We start from the raw sequence: 24957 nt of genomic DNA, 5'->3' as shown, positions 1-24957 counted from the left end.
GGAAATAACATCTAATTCACTTTAAAACCTGTTTCATTTTGCCAAACTTTTAACTTCATTTACAAGCAATTAACTTTGTAAAACGTATACCGAATGTACAGTTACGTGAGAGTAAAATATAGACCGAAATTCAAATTTATTTGCATTGTTCCTTGTTTGTAATCGTTTCTCGGCTTTGAATCTTTCTTGTTCGCATTTCAGATGCTGAGCAAAGTGTAATATGTGTAATACATATTTGATGTAATTGTACATTAATGGCGAAAGCGGTTTTCATCGCATGAAAGTTCTAACGTATTTATGAGAATGTTATCTCGCAAGTTATTGTTATACAAGAGAAGACGTGTAAACTATGAATTATTTGAACGGATTTATATAAAACATCATACATATATACACAGGCACAGAGGTAAACATAAATTGATGAGCTTGAATCTCATATCCAAAGATAAATAATTCAATTTCCATAAATCACTGTGTATCATCGCGAGTATTTGTAACGGTTTATGTTCAACTTTAGCCGGATGAAATGTATTTCGAAATATCCATTCTGTTAAGCGTATAAGCGGCATTGATAACAGTAACAATAATTCCTTATTATCATCCAGATACGATCTAATCAAAACTAAATAGTTTCATGCAACGGTGAGTTTACAATTAGCCACAATTGTCGAAAATATCGATGTCATTTGTTTCACATGCTCCGATGAACAACACTGATACGTAAAACGTATCCAGGGGGACTGTTATCTTCTGTTTTCGATTAAAACTTCAAGAATAAACGACAAGTTCTGACTAATTGGGTATTGTATAGCCAAAATATGTTTTCAAAAAATGAAGTAAAAGATTTTGAATCAAAGTTCGGTCGTCAAAGTTCCGAGATATGTAACATTGCTAAGTGCAATAACTCAAAAATCGCACAATACAACAACGATCAGTCGCCGCAAAACATAGACCTATTTCAATAAATCAAATCTACAGCTCGCAGCATACACACTATAGCGCGACATACACAATATTCTCGACGTCAAATAAATAAATAAAAATCCAAATTCTTGTCTGTTATTCTGTTTCCTAAATGAAATATTTTAAAAGAAAATAAACGGTTTCGAAACGACATACAAGATTTAGTATGGTACGCCGCGACACATCTCCGAACGCTACATATCTCGCTATAATATAAAGAGTAAAAATGTTCACCCAGATAATATATTAATGGCTTAGATATGCTCTCTCGTTTTTTTTACCCAGTGTTCCATTTTACAGACGAAATTTATTATCATGCATATCAGTGAGATATTTAAAACGTTTCCAAAAAAGCTTTATTCAAGTCCATTAAAAAAGTTAAAATTGCTCTGCGAAAATTATCAATTTTTAGTCGGAAAATTCGTTGGTTATGTTTGTCGTATACACAACATATACACAAAAGCGATGAAAGGGTAGAGATTGTATCACTTTAAATTATGATGAAAGCACTAATCCCACCTATCACATATATGTGTGTGTATCTGCACGAACATTAGTGTTGGATGTGTGTGAGCAGAGAGTCATTTATACGATAGATTCAATTGCATTTGCATAAATTTAAATAAAATTTGTTGAAAATATTTACCTCTAAGGAATGGATAGGGGTATTAGAGGAATGTAAATGTTTGGCTTTGAAATACGATATTTAAAGTTCGCCGATATGGAATGTGGAATGTAATTGCTACTCGAATTTAGTGTATATAACTGAATAAAATTGAAACGAATTTCACGTTGTGAGCGCTGACGGGAGAGCTTTCATGGTCTAATTAATTTTAATTTGGCTTGCAAACTGTTTGCTTAAGATTTAAATCATCCGGAACTTTTTCATTAGTTGGGCTGCTATCTTAATTAACTGTCAATCGTTTTTTTTTCGTTTTTGGCATGTTATGGAATTAATAAGATTGACAAACTTTTCAGAAAGGATTAAAAAACCCTCAATTGCCAACTCCAGATGCGGTTACCTTTTTCGCACATTACGATAAATTTTACCAAACTTAGAAATGTATATTACGTATCGTAAAAGAAACTCTAATGGATATTTTATACGACTATTCCCTTATCGGATAAAAATAAATTCATTTGACCATTCAACACTAGCATAGAAGAAAACAAATCAAATGTAAAAAAATACGAAACGTAAGCTTCACTTATATAAATGTTGTATATAGATGTGAGCTTTTATTCCTCCATTCACTTGGCTAACGCTTTAAAAGGCTACATTAACAGTAGTGCAACTTCGACATTATTAAACATTAGAAAATTAGGAGACTTTTATACAAGACAATCTACAAATTGTTACAAATTGCAATTCATTGTGTGTTTGAAAGCGTTGACTAGTATAAGTCCGTTGCTGTTAAAAAAAAACCGAATTGTATGCACATTATCTTTACAGCTTACAAAGAAATTCCTCCTTGTAAAACAAGCAAAAAGCGTAACATGTTTCAAATTATCCTCGTTCAATTCAATTCATTATCTGAATGGACTTTTATGTACTTTTGGTTTTTGTTTTGTGTCGAGATTCTACATGTAGTTTGTATGGGCTAAAAAAACGATATGTATTATAATGGGGCAGTGTTTATTTGTGCACTTACTTCCAAATTGTTATTATGATCGAAACGTTCTTGGGAAGTTCACAGAAATATTTATTTAATTATCATCATAGTACAGTGATAAGAGATGAATCCTTTTTGATGAAATTACCTGCCATTGAAGAATGTGATCCACATGTGACATTGGGACAAGAAAATATAATCAGCTTAACGTCGGCTTTTATAAGAAAAATGCATGTTCAAACAAATGAAGTAAAAGACTTTATTTTAAGTAAAACTACCCAAAAACTACTGATGTCCTTCATTTCTGTAAAATATCTTTATTGAGTCATTGATAAAAAATCTTTTACTTCATTTGTTAAAACGCACACATAGATTAATACCAGCCGGAGATTATCACTTACTTTTGTCGTGTTTGCGTGTTTTACTTGTTAAAACGGCTGCTTTTAATTTAAAAAAATTACTTTTGTCATCGTTGTCGATAACAACTTGAAAATGAAATTTATTTGAACGTTCGATGTATGTGCACATCGAAAACATAATCATGATGAATATTTCGTAGACGAACGATTCTTGACTGTACACGGCACTAATGTTCAAAACTAATACTGAACGCACTAGTGCCGAAATGTACCTCATCACCCACGATGCTAGAATGATTGATGCTTGTGGTTTTTCATAATCGGTAACATTTCACAGTTTGGTGTCCAGTTTGGGAGATTTTTTTATAATAAACAGACAACCCCAAACACTGGTATACGTATCTGCTTATCTGTCAAGTGAATATACGTTGAACTCAACATCAATACTTAATTACAAAAACACAATAAATAAGAGTTTATAATGGTGGTATGTCAATGTGTGTAAAAATGTGTTATGCTGAGCACGACTTACCACTTTTATCCTTTATGCTTCCAATATGATCTCGAATATGATCGAAAATTTAATCATAAACCACAGAACTGTATGGCTCACTAATTGCATATTTTTATTAATTAAGCAGCACTGAAGACCATACGAGCGCTGAAAACACAATTTTCTTAACGAATTTGCGGCTCATTCTATTTTTAATTGTTCATGGTTGATTCAGTAATTTTTATTCCAGAACCTCACCCATAACATTATTTCATGTCATAATACGGTTTCGTAATTTAAATTTAAGATTTTTCAATTTTTTTTTCTCGTTGGTTTTTTATAAACTGAAAAAATGGCTAAGAAAGGAAATTTATCAAAATTAATATTTAATGACCATAATGACAGCAATTAATAATGATTTTTTTTTTGTCGTGTACTGCAACACAATTATAATGTTGTTGCGTGGGAAGCTTTTCGATGGAATTTTTTTTTTCTTTCCATATTTATCGCTTTGTGAAGACTTTCTTATCTTCCGTTTTTTTTTCTGCTTTTAGTCGGAAAATTATGTAGATTATTTATACTGATGTTGCTAAAGAGTATGCTGTGCTATACATGCTGGTTATGACATGTAATTTCAACAAAATTTGAAATTATCTCCATATTTACTGGGAAGAGAATATGAACTGTCGGTAATAACGTTTTATTTTACCTTTTTTTCTGAGATAAAATTTGTAAAAGGGATCAATACCGAAAATGTTCACTGAAAACCGAGAGGTACAAAAAGATTGACTTAATTGTACAAAAACAAAAGCAAAGCTTTTTTTGGTGTATGACGATGGGCGTAACAGAGTTATACGGTGCTGTTGTATTCATGTTCTTTGTGAAATTAATTTTCTATATATTGCTTTTGAAACTCCTTTTGAACGGAATCTTTTTCCTATTTGATATTAAAAGGAATTTTTTTAAAGTTACTTTAATATAACTCAAAAACATTTTTCGCTTAAAAAATCCGCCATAAATATGTAGCTTTATAGCATTGCCATGCATAAAATCTGTTTAATACTTCTGCTTGAAATGTGGCAGAATCGCAGCATATACTACCCATCCACGACAGCATATAATGTTATATTCCTGGATAATAATCCATATCAACCGCATTCACGTCTGCCACCGGTATGGCATACAATGAAATATTCATAAATCATAAAATAATTTGATTAAAAATACTCTCAGCCACCATCACCTTGTTGATGTATCGATATTTTTTTTGCATTCACCATCGTGTGTATTTTATCCGTTCGAATGGAAAAGTTATTTCCATTCTGTTCGTGTGTGTACGGTAGTATTTGTTAATAAGAAATTTTATAATCTTCTTCCAACATTGAGGGACTCTTTTGCATTACAAATCAGTTTTCTATCTACCATGTGTGTCCGGTGGGGTACGCTTGGAACACAAATAAAATGTTTTTTTTGTACCAACGTCATTTCCACAGGAAGAGTAGGACATAGATGACTAGGGTGTACTTGGAAGGTTTGGTTCGAGTACTCTCAGGGCTGATATTAGGTACTAAAAATTTGAAGGTATGCGTCGGAAAATCTGGCCTTTGGAAAGATACTTAAAGTCGATGCAACCCCACCGGACACACCATGTCATGACAGAAAACGGTTGACACCGGTTCCGGAGGTTTTACAGAAATACCTATCCGATTTATGCACTTCGGGCATTAGTGTTACTCTAAATAGAGTACTGAGACTGGACAGTGTATCGAACAAATTTTTGCGCTTTTCATACAAAATAGTACTCTACTTGGCAGATGTCATTTGAAGCAGTTTTGCTTGAAGTGAGTTGCATATGACATGTCGAAATACAAAAGAGTACCTTATGCAGCTGGATTACAATATTGGTAACTATGATGGTGCATTGCCTATAATCATTGAACACAGAAGATTACAAATGAAAGAGTACCAAACTTAGTATATGGTAGAAGGTTGATAAGAATCGAAACGAAAAATAATGATATTCCTTTGATTTCTAGATTGAAAAAGTAAAATGGCAAATTAAAACACAGAATCTGTGTGTTCAGTTCATGTTAGTGCAACGAATAGTATTAAAAAATAGGGAAAGCCTAGGATGAGACAAAAAAGGAATCACACGAAAATTCATTATTGCACTAGTGTGAAAAAGTTGACTTAATCCGATATTAAAGTAGAAAATAATTTTTATGCAAATCTGTTGCATTAGTAATTGTAGAAATCTCCTCTGTAAATCTACTCCCCCTTCACTAGGGGAAAATCTTTTCCTCGCCGTTAAAGTAAAACGCCGTACCATACACGTGTAATAATTTGATATCTCGTATCCAGATGAGTAAAAGTACCTCGGACGAAAGCCCTCGGTTTTTTTACTTCATCTGTACGTAATCTATTTTAATGTAATTAAAGTGAATGTTTGCGCATCAAAACCAAAATGTTATATATTACAGGCCAACGGAACATTATTCTTAAACAAGAGTCATCTATCAAAAAATTATCGTTTTTCAATCTGTGTTTTTTCTTGTCTGTCTTGTCTTGGTAAAGGCATTGGATTTATGTTAAGATCATTTCAATTAACATTGTTCCCAAGTACAATGTTCAATAGACAATGTATTGTGGCCACTTGAACGTCCTCTACATTATTGCACTTTACTGTGTATGCGCCATTGTCACAATATTTACCCGTCAAAATATACTTGAAACTGGAAAACACATTGAGATGAATGCAACTTTGTTTACTCTCAGGGTCATGCGACATAATAGTGTTGCTTTTGAGTAGACGTATGATTGAAGATGTAGTTCAAGTGTCTGTATGTAACCGGAAATTCAACAATGTATTCAAGGGAACATTTAAAATCAATTTATTATCATGGCAAGAAAATTGACTGAAGCGAAATATATTTTCCAAGTTAATTTAATAGGATGGGAATAAAAAATGGAAAAATGATATGACTTTAAATGTATACCAATACGTGTAGCAAGAAGTTTGACACAAGGTTGAACGTATTTTGAACAGATGCTGTACACAATTTTAATCTAAAATTTATTATCTTAAACCGACATTCAAACAATTCACAAGAAAAACTGATAAAATCTTCAGTATTTAAACAAAACCACTATTTAAAGGTGGAAATAACTTTCGGGTAAAGTTTGCCAACACAATTTTTTGTAAGGAAATTTACGGGTAGCGTAATACTGAGTGTTGGTGCAATTTCACAGCAAAGTTTAGATGCTCCACTTAAAAAATTCAACTCGCGGACAATTTACTTCTTCTTAGGTTGAGAAAGAATGGAAAGTTGTTTTTTTGTTAATTAAAAACTCGGGTTTTTAGGGTTTCAAATTTGTTAAAATGAAAAGAATTAAGGTAGAAGCAGGCTACAGCAGTTGTTATCGATCTAAGTGAAAATTAAACATGATTTGACGAGAGAAAGAGTGGTTAAGAATCTTTCAAGATAAAGCGATCGCGACGCGATATACTTAACTATTGAAATTGAGCGTACATCTTTACTAGGCCCCACCTTTTGGGTGGGTCAGGCCACTTGACTGACTGATTTTCTCAATCATTTTTTACAATTGTTACAAAAATATCATTAAGCTGTCTTGCTTTCATATAAATTGCGAATTTCCAATATTTTATTCAAAACAAACTTTCAGAATGCACAAAGCGAACTATGTCTTAGTTATACTCGAGAAGTGACATGGTGGCGCTGATGCCAATCGGCAGAGAAAAAATACATGGGCACTCTATGATAAAAGGCGTTGAAAACATTTCTTGCTTATGTCTTGAACAAAAATGAAACTCGTATTGATTCACACTTAATTCATTTTTTTGTAGAAACAACTACCTTAAAATCACTCAGAAAATCATTTTTGGAACAATTTCTAGATTATTACTCCGATACTTTCGATTAACGAACTTAAACTCAGGAATTTCCTTCCTCGACCAACAACAAAAAAGAGTTTGGAAATCCGTTGAGGATTACTAAAGTTATCGTGTTAACAAGTGACGAGACAAAAATTCTTTTGGGAATATCAAAAAAATCATCCGTTATCTCCCTATCTTCGAACTTAGCCTCAGGAATTTTATTCCTCGTCGATTAAAAAAAGTTTTTCGAAATCTGTTGAGGATTACTCGAGTTATCGTGTTATCAAGGAATGAACAATTTGTAGCAAACATTTCCATGTAATTAAGGTTTTCGGTCATGAATTCATGAATTTTCAATCATAGTGAACTGAACATTTTGGGACAAACATTTTAGAGTAAGACCCATCACTTGCAGTCAAGGTAATAATCTTCGATTTCTTAGGTCATTCCACAAGTTCGACTGCTATACTCTAAAAGTCTTTAAAATAGTGCACCATTGAACTCCAGAAAAACGTTAAGTCTTAAGATTCGCTCACGGATTTTTACGATTGTAAGCTTTCATTACAGTTTTCGCTGAATATTTCTCTATTCTATTTCGTCGTCGTGTATTACTTTGTATTCATGCATTTTTATTACCCTTTCCCGCATCTTCCCAAACTTAGACAAATTATACCTCGTACGATAAAATGTGTCCTCAACATCAGTTTTGTATGAACATTTTGTACGATATTACGTAGAATGTTACAGAAAACACATACGCGTTGACGCTTTTGATAGTTCAATTTACCCATCTAATTAAGACTTTTTTTAAGATTTAATCAGTTAGGGTGATCATTTCTGATCAATCTAATTAAGACACATACTACCAAATATTTCGTATTTCATGTTCGGATCACATATTTTACGTAATTTCGTTCGAAATTCGCTCTCTAGATTATTCCGAATTGTTCTCTTAGTTCCCAAAAGATAAAACTTTTACTGTCGGCATTTCATCTGTTATCTGTAATCTCTAACTTAAGTGATCTACAGCAAAGTGAATGTTGAAAGAAATGAAGTAAAAGATTCAATGTTTTGAAATTCGTCAGATCAAAAGATAAATATGAAAGGTTAATGGATTCGCTCCTTAGAGCTTGTGGAAACATACAGATTTGTAATGTATAGTACTCTATTATGGGTTTTCACACACTCCATAAATTCCAATAATTTGACGTCGATTATTTATTTCAATTGCAATTAAATTTCGAAACAATTCTCAGAATACCAAAAATTTATGTGAAACAATAATTGCATTTTTCTGGAAAGTTTACCTCTTTTGCCAGCATATGGCCGCCACATAAACAAGTAATTGCATTTATTTTGACAACCACCACAACTATCATTAAATTGCACTATACCGGACCCTCCACTTCAATACAAAATGCGAAAATGCATTTGTCAGAGTTTAATAACATATTTTCGGTTTAAATATCGCACAACGTTTCGTATATATGTGTGGCAGTGGTCGGGAGCTATTTAATGCACAGAACAAATGGAAAGAAATGGAAATTATATTACTATTCAGTAATGAAAACGTAAAAGCCATGCAGGCAAGTCTATCCGAAATATGGAATTTGTAATTGCAGTTAATGGCTTAACGTCCTAAACATCGGATTATAATGATCGAGCAACCGTTTGACAAATTCATGGGCTTTCGATGCTGATTTTTATTTTCCGTTTATTTGCTGTGAAACAAGGCTATATAAACCGAAATAGGGCTTGCAGCGACATTTTCAAACGGTTCGATTACTTGATTGCAACATTGATGTAGGTAAATGACACTCAACATTGCACTCAGCGTAAACCGTAAAGTAATGGGATTTGAATTGCATAGCTTTGAGTTGAAGTCGAATCGGGAGTAGGTAGTAACATGTCATTATGCCATCGGTTACTGATATAATTGCTGAGGACATCACTTCAGTATTTGGATTGTCTAATATAAGCAATATTTAGTATTAATTTGAGGTACGGTTTTTTGTGAACTTTGTTTGTATTTTTAAATGGAGAAATCAAAAACTCAAGTAAAACACAGAAACAGAAAATGTCTCGGCTTTAAAAATTCCGTGAGTCTAATCAATAATGTTAAATCCGAACATTTTCTTCTTCTTACGTCGCGTTGTTTTTTGTTTTTTAACTTCTATCATTTTACAACCTGAAAAGCTAACTTATAATACTCATGAGATACCAAAGAATCACTGCACAGCACACAATATACAAAAGTTGCATTTTTTTACCATCCTTCCGAACAACTGAAGCAAAGCATGAGTTGTTCCTATGAGAAAAAATTTCCTGCAGTTTTTCATACTTTGAAACCGACCCATTTAAAAAAAGGAAAAAAAAATGTGAAAACAATCTTATCGCTGGAGGCCGATTTTCCATATTTTAACATCATTCCGAGAGGAAAAACAATTTCCACTCTTATACGTATGAATGAAGATGTTCAATTTTCAACTGAACTAGATAAATGTTTACACTTCCACATAGCTACCCAGGGAGACTGTCAGTGTTTTCTATATACAAAATATTAAAATGTGAAACTTATCAGGTTCTTTATTTCTATTCCGTTTGAATTCTGGTCAATTATGGTAGACATTCTTTTGTTTTAGTTAGGAGTTAAATTTTGTTCAGAGGAAATTACAAGCGAACTAAGAGTAAATGCGCTTCAATTCACAAGAAGCAAAAGCTTTTTTAAAGCTAAGAAATTAGTACGAGCTTTTGAAATTTTTCGTTTAGCAACTGCCTGTCTCACAACGTTCTTTGTCTTCTAAATAGGAGTCGTCTTATGTTGGGATGTACGCTTCAAAGTTTTTTTTTTTTTGTTTTATATAAAGTTCGTGCTGATGACAAGATACTTATTTTAAATAAATCTACTTAACAATCGGGATTTTAATTCTCTTTTGTACTGCGGCAGCATTCATGTAAAAACTTTCTGTCTGCATTTTTAAAATGGTAATTTTTGGTATTCGTTAGTTTTATTAAGTGTTGACATTTCAACTTGAAAGAAAAAGCACATTAAAAAGAAAGTATTCCAACCGAAGAGCTCAAATTGAAATAATGTTTTTCCAGCACAAAAATAATCCATTTAAATTCTTAATTTTCCTGTCACTGAATGCAAAAAAAACTATGCAGATTGCATATAATACCATAAGAAGTAGAATTTTCACAGCTCATTGCCATTTGTACGAATCTATAGAAAACAATGAAAAATCGCCACCACTTCCTTTCCTCCTATCCATGCAAGTGAATCGTACACTTTCCAGCAAAAATGCAAATCAAAACGGAATTATTAAGAGGAAAATAATTTAAAGCAAAAACTTTATAATGTTGAACTATAAGATAAAAACCCATAAAAACTTCGCTTTTACAAATTCATTGTTCAAATGAGGAAATTTGTGTACCGACGTAAACATAATGTTAACGTGAAAATGAAATATTTATGTCCACATCCTTTTTTTTGCCTGGTGTGTAGCTCTGCACAATATACATATTCAGGAGTTAGAGGAGAGCATACATTATATTGAGGATACACACAAAAAAAGAAGAGAGACTGGTTTCTTTTTGGCTTGATTACAGTTGTAGTTTTATGGTTAAACTTGGATATTAGCCAATTTAATCTCAATGAATTACCAGAATTTCGTGGGTTTAAAATACAAAAAGATTTCACTGTATGTTTTATTTGTAATTTACCCAACTTCGGAAAGATCGCAGAGCAAAAACAATTGGTAAACAAAATGTTGAACTCCGGAACTGGATCTCTAGTATTTAAAGCAAAATTAAGATATCGATTCAACGTTCAATTCGATAGCAAGTAAAGAGGCATATTTTATATACGATGTGTCGTCTGTTGTCAACAACGACGGTGATGTATCTCATTAGTGTCTTGTTGTGTATAGCACAAAATTTGTCAAAACAATCGAAGTAAAATAGTTTGAATCTTTGTAGGAGGGAAGCTCTTAACACTTAACTACCAGGTTTTGAATATGTGTAGTGTAGTGTCACTATGTTAGTATTGAGGCGAAACGCACCATCCCCGCATGGGTTTTATCTATTACGGCTTCAAATTCGTGGGCAAGGGACATAGCACAGGCATTTTCATGAAGCTTTGATGAACTGTCCGCACAAATATAAGCCTTTTGGGATTGTAGAGGTTATATTATGTTAGTTCTTAAAGTTCGACTACTTTATATATATGGTATACCATGGTCTCAGTTCTGGAATTTGAGTAGTTTGTCAAGTTTTTCTGGGTTTCCTTCTGGACTTTTTGGATTATAGAACTGGTCAGATCCTATAATTTTACCTTTATGGTACATCATCTTCATATTTCCAGAACTATAGAATTTTAAAGGATTACTTAGGTCTTTTTAGGTTCTATTCTGGATATTCAGGATTATTGAGGGTACAATCCCGTAAGTCCAAAAGATATCCTAAGAAACCTCAAAATCCTAAGAATTCTAGAACTGGGATGATGGTAGACCATGTTGGATGGAGGAATTTTGAGAAACAAAATACTACCATCTCATTAATTCCAGAAGTCAAGAAGGAAACCTAGAAAAACTTGACAAATCCTTCGAATTACTCAAATTCTAGAACTGAGAACCATATAAAGTGGTGGAATTTTAAGAACTAATATAATATAACCTCAACAATCCCAAAAGTCCAGAAGGGAACCCAACAAAACCTCAGAAATCCTTCATAATACTTACGTTCTAGAACTAGGAACATGGTTCTCGCTTACGCCTTGAGTCACTAAAATTAACAGAAAATACAACTTTAAGTCGATTGTCATGGAAATACGTTTAATTACTTATTTTAAATGAATAATAATTTCGATGTATTTCACATGAAGAACATGTAGTGACTTCACTGTTACGGACATATCTCCGGAACGAGCTTCCCGATTTCAATCAAAAACGAAAATGTAGCTCTTTAAATTCTCTATAAACCTTCTGAAGACAGTTTTTGCGAATTTACTGTCTTTCTATCAATTTCAGGGATATAAAATTTTTTCCGTCATTTTGGATTCAAATGTCAAAAAATAAATTCCACCCAAAAAAATTAGACTTTTCTCTATAATTTATCATTTGGAAGTGGTTTACGATTGAAAAATCTTAGAAAAAAGTGACATAACGGCCGCTCACCGGAGAGCCATTGAGCTGCCGTCTTGGCTCCACATCAATTTAGAATCATGAATCGATACGGAACAACCTACAATAATCGTTACAACGATTTTGTAAGATGCACGATTTTTTGTCTAGGCAGGTCCAATATAAAGTTTTTTTCAAAAAATATTTTCATGCGTTACAAAAGTGCAAGGAACGCATCCACGACGTAAATAGGTAAAAAACAAATTTAGGGAGCTTACACAGATTACAGATATTATAATAGTTATTTATCTACCAAGGTAGGTATGAAGGTATTTTTTCGCACTAGATGTCGTGTGCGAAAAAATACCGGCATACCTACCGTGGTAGATACAACGTTTTTCGCAATTTCGGGCCATAATCACCTTTCCAATGCAAAACATGTCCTACATTTTGTTCCAAAATTCTTGTGTATACAGAAATTCATTTGAACGATCAAGAAGGCTGCAATATAATACACATTGCAATGTGACGTAAAGAGACGCGTTGAATGAAATCGAGTAGTCAATGCTTAGTATATACGCTTCAACAATACGTTCGGTATAGTTGTGTGACTCTATAGCCGAATGGTTATAGTCGCTGCTTTGTGTTCAAAAACCTTTTGGTGTCGGGGGTTCGATTTCTGGTCAATGCAAGATTTTTATTTATAAAAATTTAGCCTTCGTTGAAGGAAATAGGTTCTTTAGCGTGCGAAAAAAAAGTTAATATCGCACTGTGTCCAGAAATACAGTGAAATAAATACCTTCAAAACGACATTAAATGGATGCATGGAAAGGTGATGATTATGGACCGGAATTGCGAAAAAAAATTGACATTTGTCATTGTTCCTTCTCTTTCTATCGCACGGCTTGAGATAAATGCGAGAAACAGAGGGAAAATGGTAAAGATGAGTTTTGAAAGCGATCGGTCACTAGGTGATTTTTTTTTGCATGAAGGGCCGCCTGCTCATAGTTTACGGCATTCATAATACTCAAGGAAATTGTTGTTGTAAGTGGAATGGTTGTTATGGAAACTTTTGCTATGGAAATGATAAAAATTGTGCGATAAAATCGTTCATTTAGTTTAGCGATTTCTACTAAATGAACCATTTCATCGTACAATTTTTTTTAAAACTTGTCTTGCAGATTATCTCATTTAAAGTTGTCAAATTAATTTTTTAAATTCATCGAGAAATTATTTATTTTACACTTGCAATTTAACTTGAAAATGATTTTTTTTTCTAAAAAAAAATCTCTCACTTTTTAAATGTTTTCACTCTTACCGCTAGCGCATACACAAAGTTTTATGTATTTAAGAAGAAAGTTGAGTAAATCTCATCTACTTTTCCATCAACGAATATAAATGTAGATGGCCTAAGGGGATTATGGTGAAAGGTGAAACACTTTTTTCCATTTGACTTTAAAAAGCTTTTATAGTTGAGATGGTTGAATATATCACATTATATTTTATTTAAATGGCAACAGCATTTTATACGAATACATATGTGTACGTTAGTAACGATCAGATACGATTGTGACATTCCGGTGTCTTTTTCGTTCAGCAGAAACCAGCAAAAAAAAAACGCCAGAACAACAAAACAAGACCAAACGTTTAAAAACAAAAGATTTAAATCGAACACTCTCATCTAAAGTTCTGACATAAATCCGTTGAAAGAGGAACTAACTGCAGATTGAATTAATTAAACTTTAATTTCGTCTTTGCTAGAAAATATAATTTTAAAATTCTTTCAAATATATACCCAGGTGTAAGAGACAAACCAACTGAAACTTTCATAAGTACTATACGGAAATATGAAGCCAAAGAATCATTAAGAGGATTATGGTGTAAACTCAATGCTGCTAAACTTGTTCAATATGGTATGCTGGATGATTCGCATTGAACACCGTATAAGTCTGAATTTTCCATTGAAGATTATTAAATTTGATCCTTTGAACTCGTGTTCATCATGAAATTCATATAATGAATGTAGGTTAACCGAGTGTAAGTGGTTCATACTCATTTGACACCATCAGAATGGTATTGATACAGGTGTATGGTACAAGCGTTTGAATAGAAATTTCAATCGGTGTTAGGCCTCCGAGCGAAATGCCTGAAGTGGTGAAACTGCATCACGTTGAAAATGTAAAAAGGTAAAACTTTATTACTCTGGCTCTATGATTCATTCAAAGCCATCAATTTTATTCGTTTATTTGTCTGTCCAATACCCTCTCAAAGCAATAAGGGGGTATTTTGACAGCGTCAAAATGAAGTTTGTTTGCTAGAGATGGTGTTGGTTTGTCGTATATCGTTAGGAACGTTTCATGCACTCATTTGATGACAGAGCCTTAGTAGTACATGTATTTACAAACATAAACGGTTTCAATTACACCAAACAAAGATTCAATTACTTTACAAGGTTTCAGTTACAATTTATTTCAAATAGTTGAACCGTCTATGTCTATCCTCATATATCTCTTCATTCACTACCACACGCTTTCTTCTTAAAGGCCTCCGGTATATGATATAGGATTCGTTCTGTTTGATCGTCAGAATTGTCGTCCTTTTGTAGATGACACCACTGAGCACTCGAATAAGATGAACGTTACGCAAAACATTTAAATTGAGAAATTGCACTTTAGTTATTGCGTCTGGATGCTATAATAATAGGGAACGTCAGAATTTTAGAACGGAAAATGCAAATGAAAACGTAAGCATAGCAGGAACGGGTAAGTTTGATAGGTCAACCGAAAAATAATTATGACCACACGGATCTTGATCAAACAAAAGCCTAGTATGTAGCGAATGATCTCAGGATAGATATTTGAATCGATCAGACTCCGAAAAAGCTATAGATAAAGGGTCTATATGGTTCATAAAGGACGTCCGCACAAATGTATTTTACCGCACTCATGAGATCATGAGCTGACATTTTGTTTGATCTAGATCGGTGCAGTCAAAACTTAATTATTTTCGGTTGACCTATCAAACTTACCCTTTCCATTTGTGTTTAGGTCTGCGTTTTCGTTTGAATATCTGGTTCTAAAAGCCTGACGTTCCCTAATACAACAATGCAAGATATTCACATAATAGTGAAACGTTTTCTGTTCACATTGATTACAGAAAGTTGGCTATATATTTCAAGAAAAGTTTTATTTTTCATTCTCTCTCTGTTCCTTTCCTGAAGCCAATGAATTGTTTATGAGCCGTATGTAGCTTTACACTATATCCGTACGTGTTTAATTTATATTTTTACGTGTTTTCACTCTAACGAGGAATTCCAAAGTATCCGTATCGATTGTCGTTCGTAACGTGGTTTATCAAAAAGTTTATTTAGTTTTGTGCCACCTTATGGCAACTGGAATTATGAACCGGGTTCCAAATCATCTGCGAAATGTTATATTTTTTTGTGTGTATCCTGCCTAGTCTAATGCTTTCCCACTCATAAGGTGGGATCTAATTGTGAATATACCTCGCGACAAGTTTGCATCGCATTTCATTTCAAGAGGAATTTTTATTCCGGTCGTTTCAGTTGTGTTGCTGAAGGCGCATATTGGATGCGGTTAAGAGTAACTGAATGCATTTCTTTTCTACCCATCGGTACCACTTTGTACTTCGGATAAATTTCCACTTAATAACCTCAATAACCTTACCATCTACCGATGAATGATCAAACTTGAAATCGTTCCGCTTAAGATTACTTTCGTAACGATTTTGTCATGTCATATTTTTTGGAAAGGACTAGTTCTCATATTATAGACCATTTTCCAAATTCGATTATGCAAATGGAGTTGGATAGTACTCACAACAGCAACATTAACAATGAAACATTCCGTAACTTTATGCTGAAAAGATATTAAATATCTTATGTTCTTGACATTTATTTATCATCTGTATTTTTATCACATTTCCATATTTCCATAACATCTCTCACGTATCAGAAAAACAAGTTAAAATAAATCATATTATGCCATATACGGTTTTGTGAAAGCGGGTTATGAATATATAGGCCCACAATATATTTGTAAATGTACGATCACATAGGACACATTTCAGTATCCGTAAAAAAATTCAGTCTGTATTTACAAGCATGAAGGAATGAAGGATATACAAATTGTGTACACTACACGTAAAAGTAAAAAGCGTGAAAATCACTCATTTATTGTGTAGGAACGAAATCTAAAGAGTGAGAACGCTTTTTTCTTAACCTTATTTTGTAGTGTAAAGATGGTATAATGTGAAAATGGTTAAAGTTACACATTTTTTTCTTCAATAACGAGTAGGTCCCTTCTAGGGATGCCGCTTTTATTGGACGTAATGGACTAAATCATCTAGAAATAAATGTGATTAGGCTCCATCGGGGTTGTCGCACCTTATTGCAAAATGTTAAAATTTATGAAGTAAAAGATTAGCAACTTAGCAATTATTATAATTTCGTTCTTTTTGGGGTGGAAGTAAGAGGCACATGATGCAGGAGGTCAAGGTTTTTCTCAATGAACTTGTAAAAAGAACTTTGAGCCGAGAACGAGGTCCTTTTTACAACATTCAAAAAGAATACTCGGCATCGGTCATAGTCATAGCCACATTCTCGGACATGGAAAAGATGAATGAGATTTTTCATCCATAAATGACCGTTTTTTGAGCGTACGAAATAAAGTTTTTATTTATTATTTGACGAGGCCATTTGTAAAAGATTAAATAAAAAAATGCCTGAGTATTACAACCTTAGCTTAGCGAAATAAGCTACCCAGTCAAAACTATTATTTGCAGAAAATATTTCCGTCTATATAAACATAGCCTAACATCGCCCTCACAATAAACTGTGTATTCGGTAAGAAAAATTGAAACCTATTTCGTGTTATATATGTCTCTGTTAGTAAGCACAAAGTTGAGAAATCTCTCATACTTATTTATTTATGAAACAGAAAAGAAAAACCTCAGACTTTTATTTAAATTTATTGCCAATCAATACAAGAACTTTGTATTATGTTGAACAGATTGGTGGTGAAACTTCATATTGGAAATGAAAGTCGATGTGTAGCATCTGGGGTTTCATCGTTTATTTTATCTCACGAATTCAGTAAAAGGTACATATAGAGTCTGGATGTAGTGACATTGTTGTAGAAATTTTCAATGAAAAGTTGGATAAATTTTGAAATTACGAACAATGTAACGAAAATCTAACGGAAAAACCATTTTTTGTTCATTAAATTTTCCGCGGTGAAAACTATTTTAGAAATTTAATGTATGTACGTAACCACTGTTGGGGTTGCCTTATAAAATTATTTGCAAAAAATTCCAGACCATATGCCACACACTCGTCGATGAACATTTTGTAATTCCATTATTAATTTGAGTCATATTTTATGTACATGTTACTGTGTGTCCGCCAGTCCACATATAACGTTTTTTTTTTTAGTTTAATTTATGCTCAAATCACATGAAAAATGTTTGCTGGCGGTGACAGCACCCTAACCGCTTCATATATATAACAATTTTACATTAATTTATTTAATTTTTACACAGAAATGCCATGGATTCAAAAGCGACATTACTTGTTCCACCGAATGTGAAGAATGTCAGCTGTTCCCATCCACGATACACGGGTTCACTGATTTACTACATTGGACCGTTGGACGCAATACAAGCTTTGTTAATTTTAATGCTGACGGTTGGCATAATCGGCGCAAATTTGCTCGTGATATTTGTAATAAATCATCGGCGATATTCACCCTACATTCATCCGCAGGTAATGTTTGTTCAAATTTTCCGTTTTATGTTCTTATGTGATTCATTTGGATTTGTAAAATTGGGAATTACTATGTGGGGAATCGTCCTTTTTACACTGAACTCTCCCTTCACGGGAGGTGTGTTTTGAAAACATAAAATTGATTCGTCAGGTAATGAATCAAGTCAAACGCAAAAAATAGTAAATCGAAGGAAAATAACGAAATGAGATTGATTTTACACTAGAATGAGATTGGCTATACAAGGCTAAAACTTAGTGTTGAAAAGTAACTTTCGTTGGCCTTTTTGAGAAAAACGTTGTATGCAATTCGGTGATAGGTCCCGAGGCACTACATTGTCACTCGAGACCGCAAGGTACGATTATTGTTACATAAATAACTAATATTATGTCGAGTGCAAAGTGTTTCATTAGGCTCTAGATGTGTAACTATATGATACCGTGCCCTCTGAGCCTTACACATCTTGTGCCTGAGGAAGCATTTATCATCGATTTGCATACAGTTTTTATATCAAAAAACCATTTTTCCTTTTCGTCACTCTTTTCGCAACAAAATTTCAAAAATATATTTAACTTGGTCAGAACTGTATTTTATGATTGAAATAGATTTTAATTTTAGATTAGGGCAAAGTAATCTAAAATTTAAAAAAATTTCGAGTTCCATTCCAATGATTAATTCATAAAATTCGGTACTGAACTGAGAACTGACCAAGTTAAACGAAAGATCTATAGTTCAAACAATTCCAACAAACATTTCCAATGCAACCACACACATTTTGATCTAATGCTTGATTTCCACTTACGCCGTTTACGCTCCGTTTCCTCTCCGTTTACACTATAAACAATAAAAAAGAGGCGTGGTTAAACTAAACGGAGGCAAAATGGCGTAAGTGGAAATCAAGCCTAATCATACGAGACTGAGACGATCGCACACATTCAATGCACATCGTGTAATGGATTGTAGCAGCTTCGTATGCTTCGATCGAAATGTTTTATATGGCAGCGTTTCATTAGAAGAGCAGGCCTCTCACACCTCCTTATTTCCTTATTTTTATAAATACCTCCTTATTCCTCCTTATTTTATTAAAAAATCCTTATTTTCCTTATTTTTCGCAAATTTCATCGACGGAAATCAAAATAAAAAAAAAAATCGCTACGGGGCAAAAATAACAATTTTTATTATTTAACACAAAGAACTCTAATAAAAAGGTGGTGACGTAGCTCATGATCGTTCCAACATGACTGGTTTAGGGATAGCACAAACGAGGCATTGAAAATGTGTTTTGGTACTAGTTTTCATTGACAGATGCAGCAATCGCAATATTCGATGGAGAAATGTCTGACTCTTTTTGACAGTTGTGACAATTTCGTCATGGACCAAAACACGTTTTGAATGCCTCGTTTATTTTCAGCCTCAACATAAATTTTTGTGGTTCCACGCCGTCTCTCTGCTCGAGGGTCTCGATTATTTGATTTAACAAACAATTCAAGGTTTTAGCCTTATTTACACTTCTTCTTTCAAATTTATACTTTTATACTTTCATCAATTTATTATTTTTTCGAAATTCGAACGGGATAACAAACAACAGCTTTTGCAGTTAGCGAGATCAAAATCTAATCCAGCAAGTTTTTAAACTTCAGGGTGGAATCAAGTAAGAATTCACGCCGTAAGTACGTCTTAGGTTTCAAAAATTTTGTCGCATCGAAAACTGATTGAAAACTGCCACCCTACAAAAACGATAGATACGTCAAAATAAACAGTGATGCGTTTTATTTTGAATTTTGAAGCGCACTTACAGTTAATTGGTAAAGATAAGCTTTGCTAAGAATCTAATTCAAGCCTTAAACGAGCCCAAAATATTCAAATTTTCATCGTGATAAAAGTGAATTTGACGATACAACTTTACAAAAACGATACGTCAGAATAAACAATAATGCGTTTTATTTTAAAGTTGAGGCGGACTTCCGATGTATCTTACAGTGAACGACATCTCAAATGTCTCACTGTCAAATTTTTCTGAGAACTTTATTGTGTCATTGCAAATTCACAATGACATTCTATGAAATGACAGTGAGACATTTGAGATGTCTTTCACTGTAGAATAATAATAATTTAAATAAATAAATAAGAATAATTTCGATTTTTATCGAAAAATTTCTCCTCATTTTTCCTTAATTTCAACTAACCATTTCCCTATTTCTCCTTATTTTTATTAGTGTTTCATTAATCATGCTTATACCGTCCTATTAATAGGACATTAATAGCAAAATACGTTTTGCTTAGCATTAAAAATTTTTAATTTACCGAATGCAGCCACGATACCTATTAACATCGCTAAGCCTAAACGATTTGGCTATTGGACTGTTAATCACCCCATTCGGAGTTTTACCTGCCTTGTTTCATTGCTGGCCTTATGGTGAAATATACTGTCAAATACAGGTAAATTATTAGCCAAAAAAACCGAAAAAAATTGCATTAAATTTCCAACACAAAACGTCATAATAATCTCAAAGCAAAATCCCCTCAATAACGTTAATTAGCGAATGCTTTTGAATTCAATTGAATAGGCGCTTTTGCGTGGAGCATTATCTCAACAAAGTGCTGTGATACTAGTTTGTATGGCAGTCGATAGATATATGTGTGCAATGCATCCGGACAAATATCATCAACATTCAAGTAAAAAGGTGAGATTATTGGAATTTATACCATTAATTGGGATAATTATGCGCTAAAAATTGCGGCATTTTATATCCCTAATGATAATGATGATTGATTACCAAACATTCGATCATTAATTACACAAAATTTCTTTCTCATTTTCCATTATGTTTCGCCAATAAAACAAAACTGACGCATAAAAGGGTTGCGTTGCCATTCTAAGTGTGACATGGACATTATGCTTAACAATGTTTGGGTTGCTTGTGCTACCAAAAGGTTGGTATTTCTTTTCGTAAAATTCTTGTTATTCATCTTTCGGTTTCTTCATTCGTCTATGAAATACAAATTAAAGGAAGTGAAGAGCCGGAAAAAAATTAATTCGAAACAAATACTGCCTCCCTTCTTTTCACAATTTATTGTTTCCTTTCAGGTTATTATTTTAATAATACGGGACTGCTCGTTTGTGAACCGTTTTACAGCAAACCGTCACACCGAATATTAGCTACTTGTTCTCTATATTTTCCAACTACAATGATACTCATGTACTGTTACGGCTCCAGTTTTCATGCGAGCAGTTTTCGACTTGTAGCAACACCGCCAGCAGTTACAGCAGTGACGACACCTTCATCAACAAGTGAAAAGGTATAATTGTGCCGGTGTGTTTGTTTTTCTTTATAGTGGAAAGCTTATAATGGTTTCATGTGTACCATGAAATGAAAACGCTTAACAACTGTAACCGGTGGTAGTATGATAATAATTTAACATACGTTTTCACGTTAAATTGCGGTATTTTAATGATTTATGTCAACAGTTGCGTAATATCATAAGCTGCTGATGTATAAGAGAAGTTTATTATAATACCAACGAGGTTGTTTCATGTTTCAACCAATTGAAATACTTAATGGTACGCACAGTATAAATGGTACTCTTAACTATACGAGATGAAAGGAAAATGTTGATTGTGTAATGCCAATTTGCAGTAGTTTCATAAGAGCATTGCAATTTCTTAGGACACATGCATAAGTACGTCACTTAAGCATATCATATTACATGATGGTTTATCAAGAGTTGATGCATTATGGTTATGCTAACATTGGTTTCATTAAGTGGAAATTGTAATAATGAAAACGAACTAATTTCTGTACGATTTCCAGGGTCGTATTGCTCATACTTGTGTCTGTATTTCTAGTACGTCAAAAAATAGTACATTATTGACATTTGAGGGGCGCTTCGAGGCTTGCCAGGATATCCCCTTAATTGTCAATACTATACTTTATTGCATAAGCGAAAAAGAGAAAATCAATGAAGGCGAGGAAGATTAAATTCTCCTGTCAGTTTCAATATGTTCGCTTAAGATTCCTACGATAATAATATTGAGGAGAAATCATCGTGAGTAGGCAATAAAAGAAATTATACTGCAACACACATACCCTACTACATTCGTGAAAGTTTCCATAAACTTAGTTAGTTTTGCTTAAAACTTTACTACGACGTGAGATTAGACGTTTTTTCAGCTGGCTCTATTTCTACGCGTCGTCTACCCTTATAATTCCTTTATCAGTTACTTATGGGAACACAAACATAGTTTTCTCATAGTTGTGGAATTAAACTTTTCGCATATTTGTAGATATATTCTGTATGTAACATCGTCATAACGTTTCGTCTTAACAGTCCTTATTTCAGGTTGTTTCATTAGAACGTAGATTGAATGGATCAGCATCTCGAACTATGGCGGCAATGTCTTTAGGTTACATTGTAATGGTGACTCCGTGGGCTATACAAGAAATTGTCGCTGCTTGCACAAACTCTAAGGTTAAAAAAAAACAATTTTGCCCAGGATTCTATAATCGCATTCTTTTGGTTTAGGTTCCACCATTTTTAGATTTTATTGTTACATGGACTGCAATTAGTAATAGTTTCTGGAATCCATTCATTTACTGGCTTTTAAATGCTCATTTTAGACGATTAGGAAAAGAATTGTTCATTAACAAAGTAAGTCCAATGAAGCCGTTTATCGCTATGCCTTCGCTGATTTACATTTTCCAATTCTAATGTATAGTGCTTCGCTCCGGACGATGAACCAACAACATCAAAATCCCGTTGCTGCAGCGTCAGTTCCGAATGCGATCCGAACATGCTGCCGATGCCGCCAGGACCACCATCATCCAAACCACCCCGACCCGACCTAGAAGGACTATCTGAAAAGTATTGGGGCGAAATACTAGAACGAACAGTCAGCTCAAACAGTTTGCATGCGTTGCAACGTGTGTACGGCTATAAAGCGCACAACAGCAGCATACTCGAAATGAATGGTCTAACTAGTCCCGACATTGCCGGCAGAGGTAATGCTTTATCGAATTTTTCCAATTCAGAGCCAAGACTATGCGAACATTATCACGACATAAATTGTGCGAAAACAAAAGCTTTTTTGAACGGTCAGCAATCGATTGAAGGCCTACCGGAAATTGGATGGCGAAGGGGGAATGACTAAATGTGTTGTAGTTAAGCTGTTGTATTGTGATATTTTTTAGCGATGCAGTAATTTTATTCTGGAGCAAAGTTCCATTTAGTATATCAAAGAATATATAAGTTTCGTACGCACTACGGCAAGCTGTAATTAATAATACAACAAAATGAAATAAAACGTAACAAAACTTAGAAAAACAAAACAAGGAATTTAGTTGGTCGAAATTTTAAATTAGTTAAATTAGTTAAATTGTTTCTTCAACTTTTAATCCAATAATCAAATTAGCATCATCTCACATTGTTTGCCTGTTTTGTAAAAACACCCTGGGTGTTATTTTAACAGAGTGATCATTTAGTGGTCGTAATATGTACATAATCACAACAATCATTATGTAGTTAGCCCAATATGTTTCCGATTTAATTTAAAGTAAACTGCTGATGCAAAGTGTTTCGTCATGTTTAGCTAGATTTTTACCTCTACTTGATAATAAAAATGTCGAAAAAACCAACTTTTTGATCGCCTGATTAACTACAGAAGTGAGGACCGGATGATTCCCTATATTTTTAACTCTGTCAAATTCACATCGTCGTAATGAATCGTTAATATTTAAAGGCAGTGCTCGAAGCAGTGTATATTGCAGTGGCTGTAATAATATTACAGTGTAATATGTAAAACAGTGATGTCAGCAAATATGAGAATCACAACTGATAACGTAGAGGTATTCTTTTGAAAAACGACCTGCCGAAATCGGACCCATTTTCCAGTGGACTTTTTTTTTTATATATACCTCAATAGGTATTGGTCCCTAGAAGCCAAAAATATTTTTTTGAAAACTGATCGATGCTTGTTCGGATAGTGAGAGTTGATCGAAAACCGAAAACATGCACTTTTCATCTGGAAATTTCTCCGGCTACACGGAACGTCAAGGTCGTGTGAGGTGTCATTAGAAAGGTAATTGCATGTACTTTCGTCGATCATGGAAGGTAAAATGCAACCCTGAGGAGTTACGAGCAGTTGAAAGTATGGGTAAAAGTTTGACTATTTCGGCGAACTTCTGATTGTTCTTGTGCATTCGAAAACATCAAAAAACTGTTTTCCATAATTTCTACTGGTCTTAGGTTTCTAATGACACCAAACATGCATGGGTAGTGTATCGATGAATGTGGCTTTGAAGTATAAATTTGAGGTTTTGTTCCGCTACTCAAAAAATTCAGTTCAAAAAATTTGATCACAAAATATTCATTTTTCTGCAACTTCAGCTGCTGATTAACTTTTTCGTAGTTAGTGTATGTAAAACAATGTCAATAAATTTCTGCTGTAAATTAACCCATTCATTTTCGATTAATTTCCAAGTTTTATGTAACTTATGAGTGAAAATCGCGATCTATCTAATTATCTAGCGCCATCACCATCGGTTCTAGTCATATTTATTTTCATGTTCTTTGTAGGGAACTTGGCTGGCAACACTGAGATAAATTTACTTAGCTTTACCTTAGCTTTAGCTATCAAATGACTAGGTACTCGGCTGGAAGCACCAAGGTAAATTTACTTAACTTTACCTCAGTGATCCAGGTACTGGTCTCAAATCACTAGTCTTTCCAAGCGTGGG

General features: G+C 33.6%; 1 protein-coding gene across 2 annotated transcripts in view; it reads left to right on the top strand.

The window, feature by feature from the left end:
- LOC119086011 (trace amine-associated receptor 1) overlaps positions 1–24551 on the top strand; it is a 31277-nt gene extending 6726 nt beyond the window's left edge. The window contains exons 2-9 of one of the 2 annotated variants that reach the window (XM_037196588.1): positions 18003–18225; positions 20537–20662; positions 20791–20907; positions 21085–21157; positions 21312–21523; positions 22565–22693; positions 22748–22873; positions 22941–24551. In XM_037196588.1, the coding sequence (XP_037052483.1) occupies positions 18010–18225; positions 20537–20662; positions 20791–20907; positions 21085–21157; positions 21312–21523; positions 22565–22693; positions 22748–22873; positions 22941–23372 (1431 nt within the window). In that variant the 5' untranslated portion in view covers positions 18003–18009 and the 3' untranslated portion in view covers positions 23373–24551. Of the gene's footprint in view, positions 1–18002; positions 18226–20536; positions 20663–20790; positions 20908–21084; positions 21158–21311; positions 21524–22552; positions 22694–22747; positions 22874–22940 lie in introns of both variants that reach the window. The other variant, XM_037196587.1, reaches the window with a different exon arrangement.
- The last annotated feature ends 406 nt before the right edge of the window (positions 24552–24957 follow it).

This window comes from Bradysia coprophila, chromosome IV, assembly GCF_014529535.1.
Source record: "Bradysia coprophila strain Holo2 chromosome IV, BU_Bcop_v1, whole genome shotgun sequence".
NCBI lineage: Eukaryota > Metazoa > Arthropoda > Insecta > Diptera > Sciaridae > Bradysia > Bradysia coprophila.
This window is presented reverse-complemented; position numbering and strand designations above follow the sequence as displayed.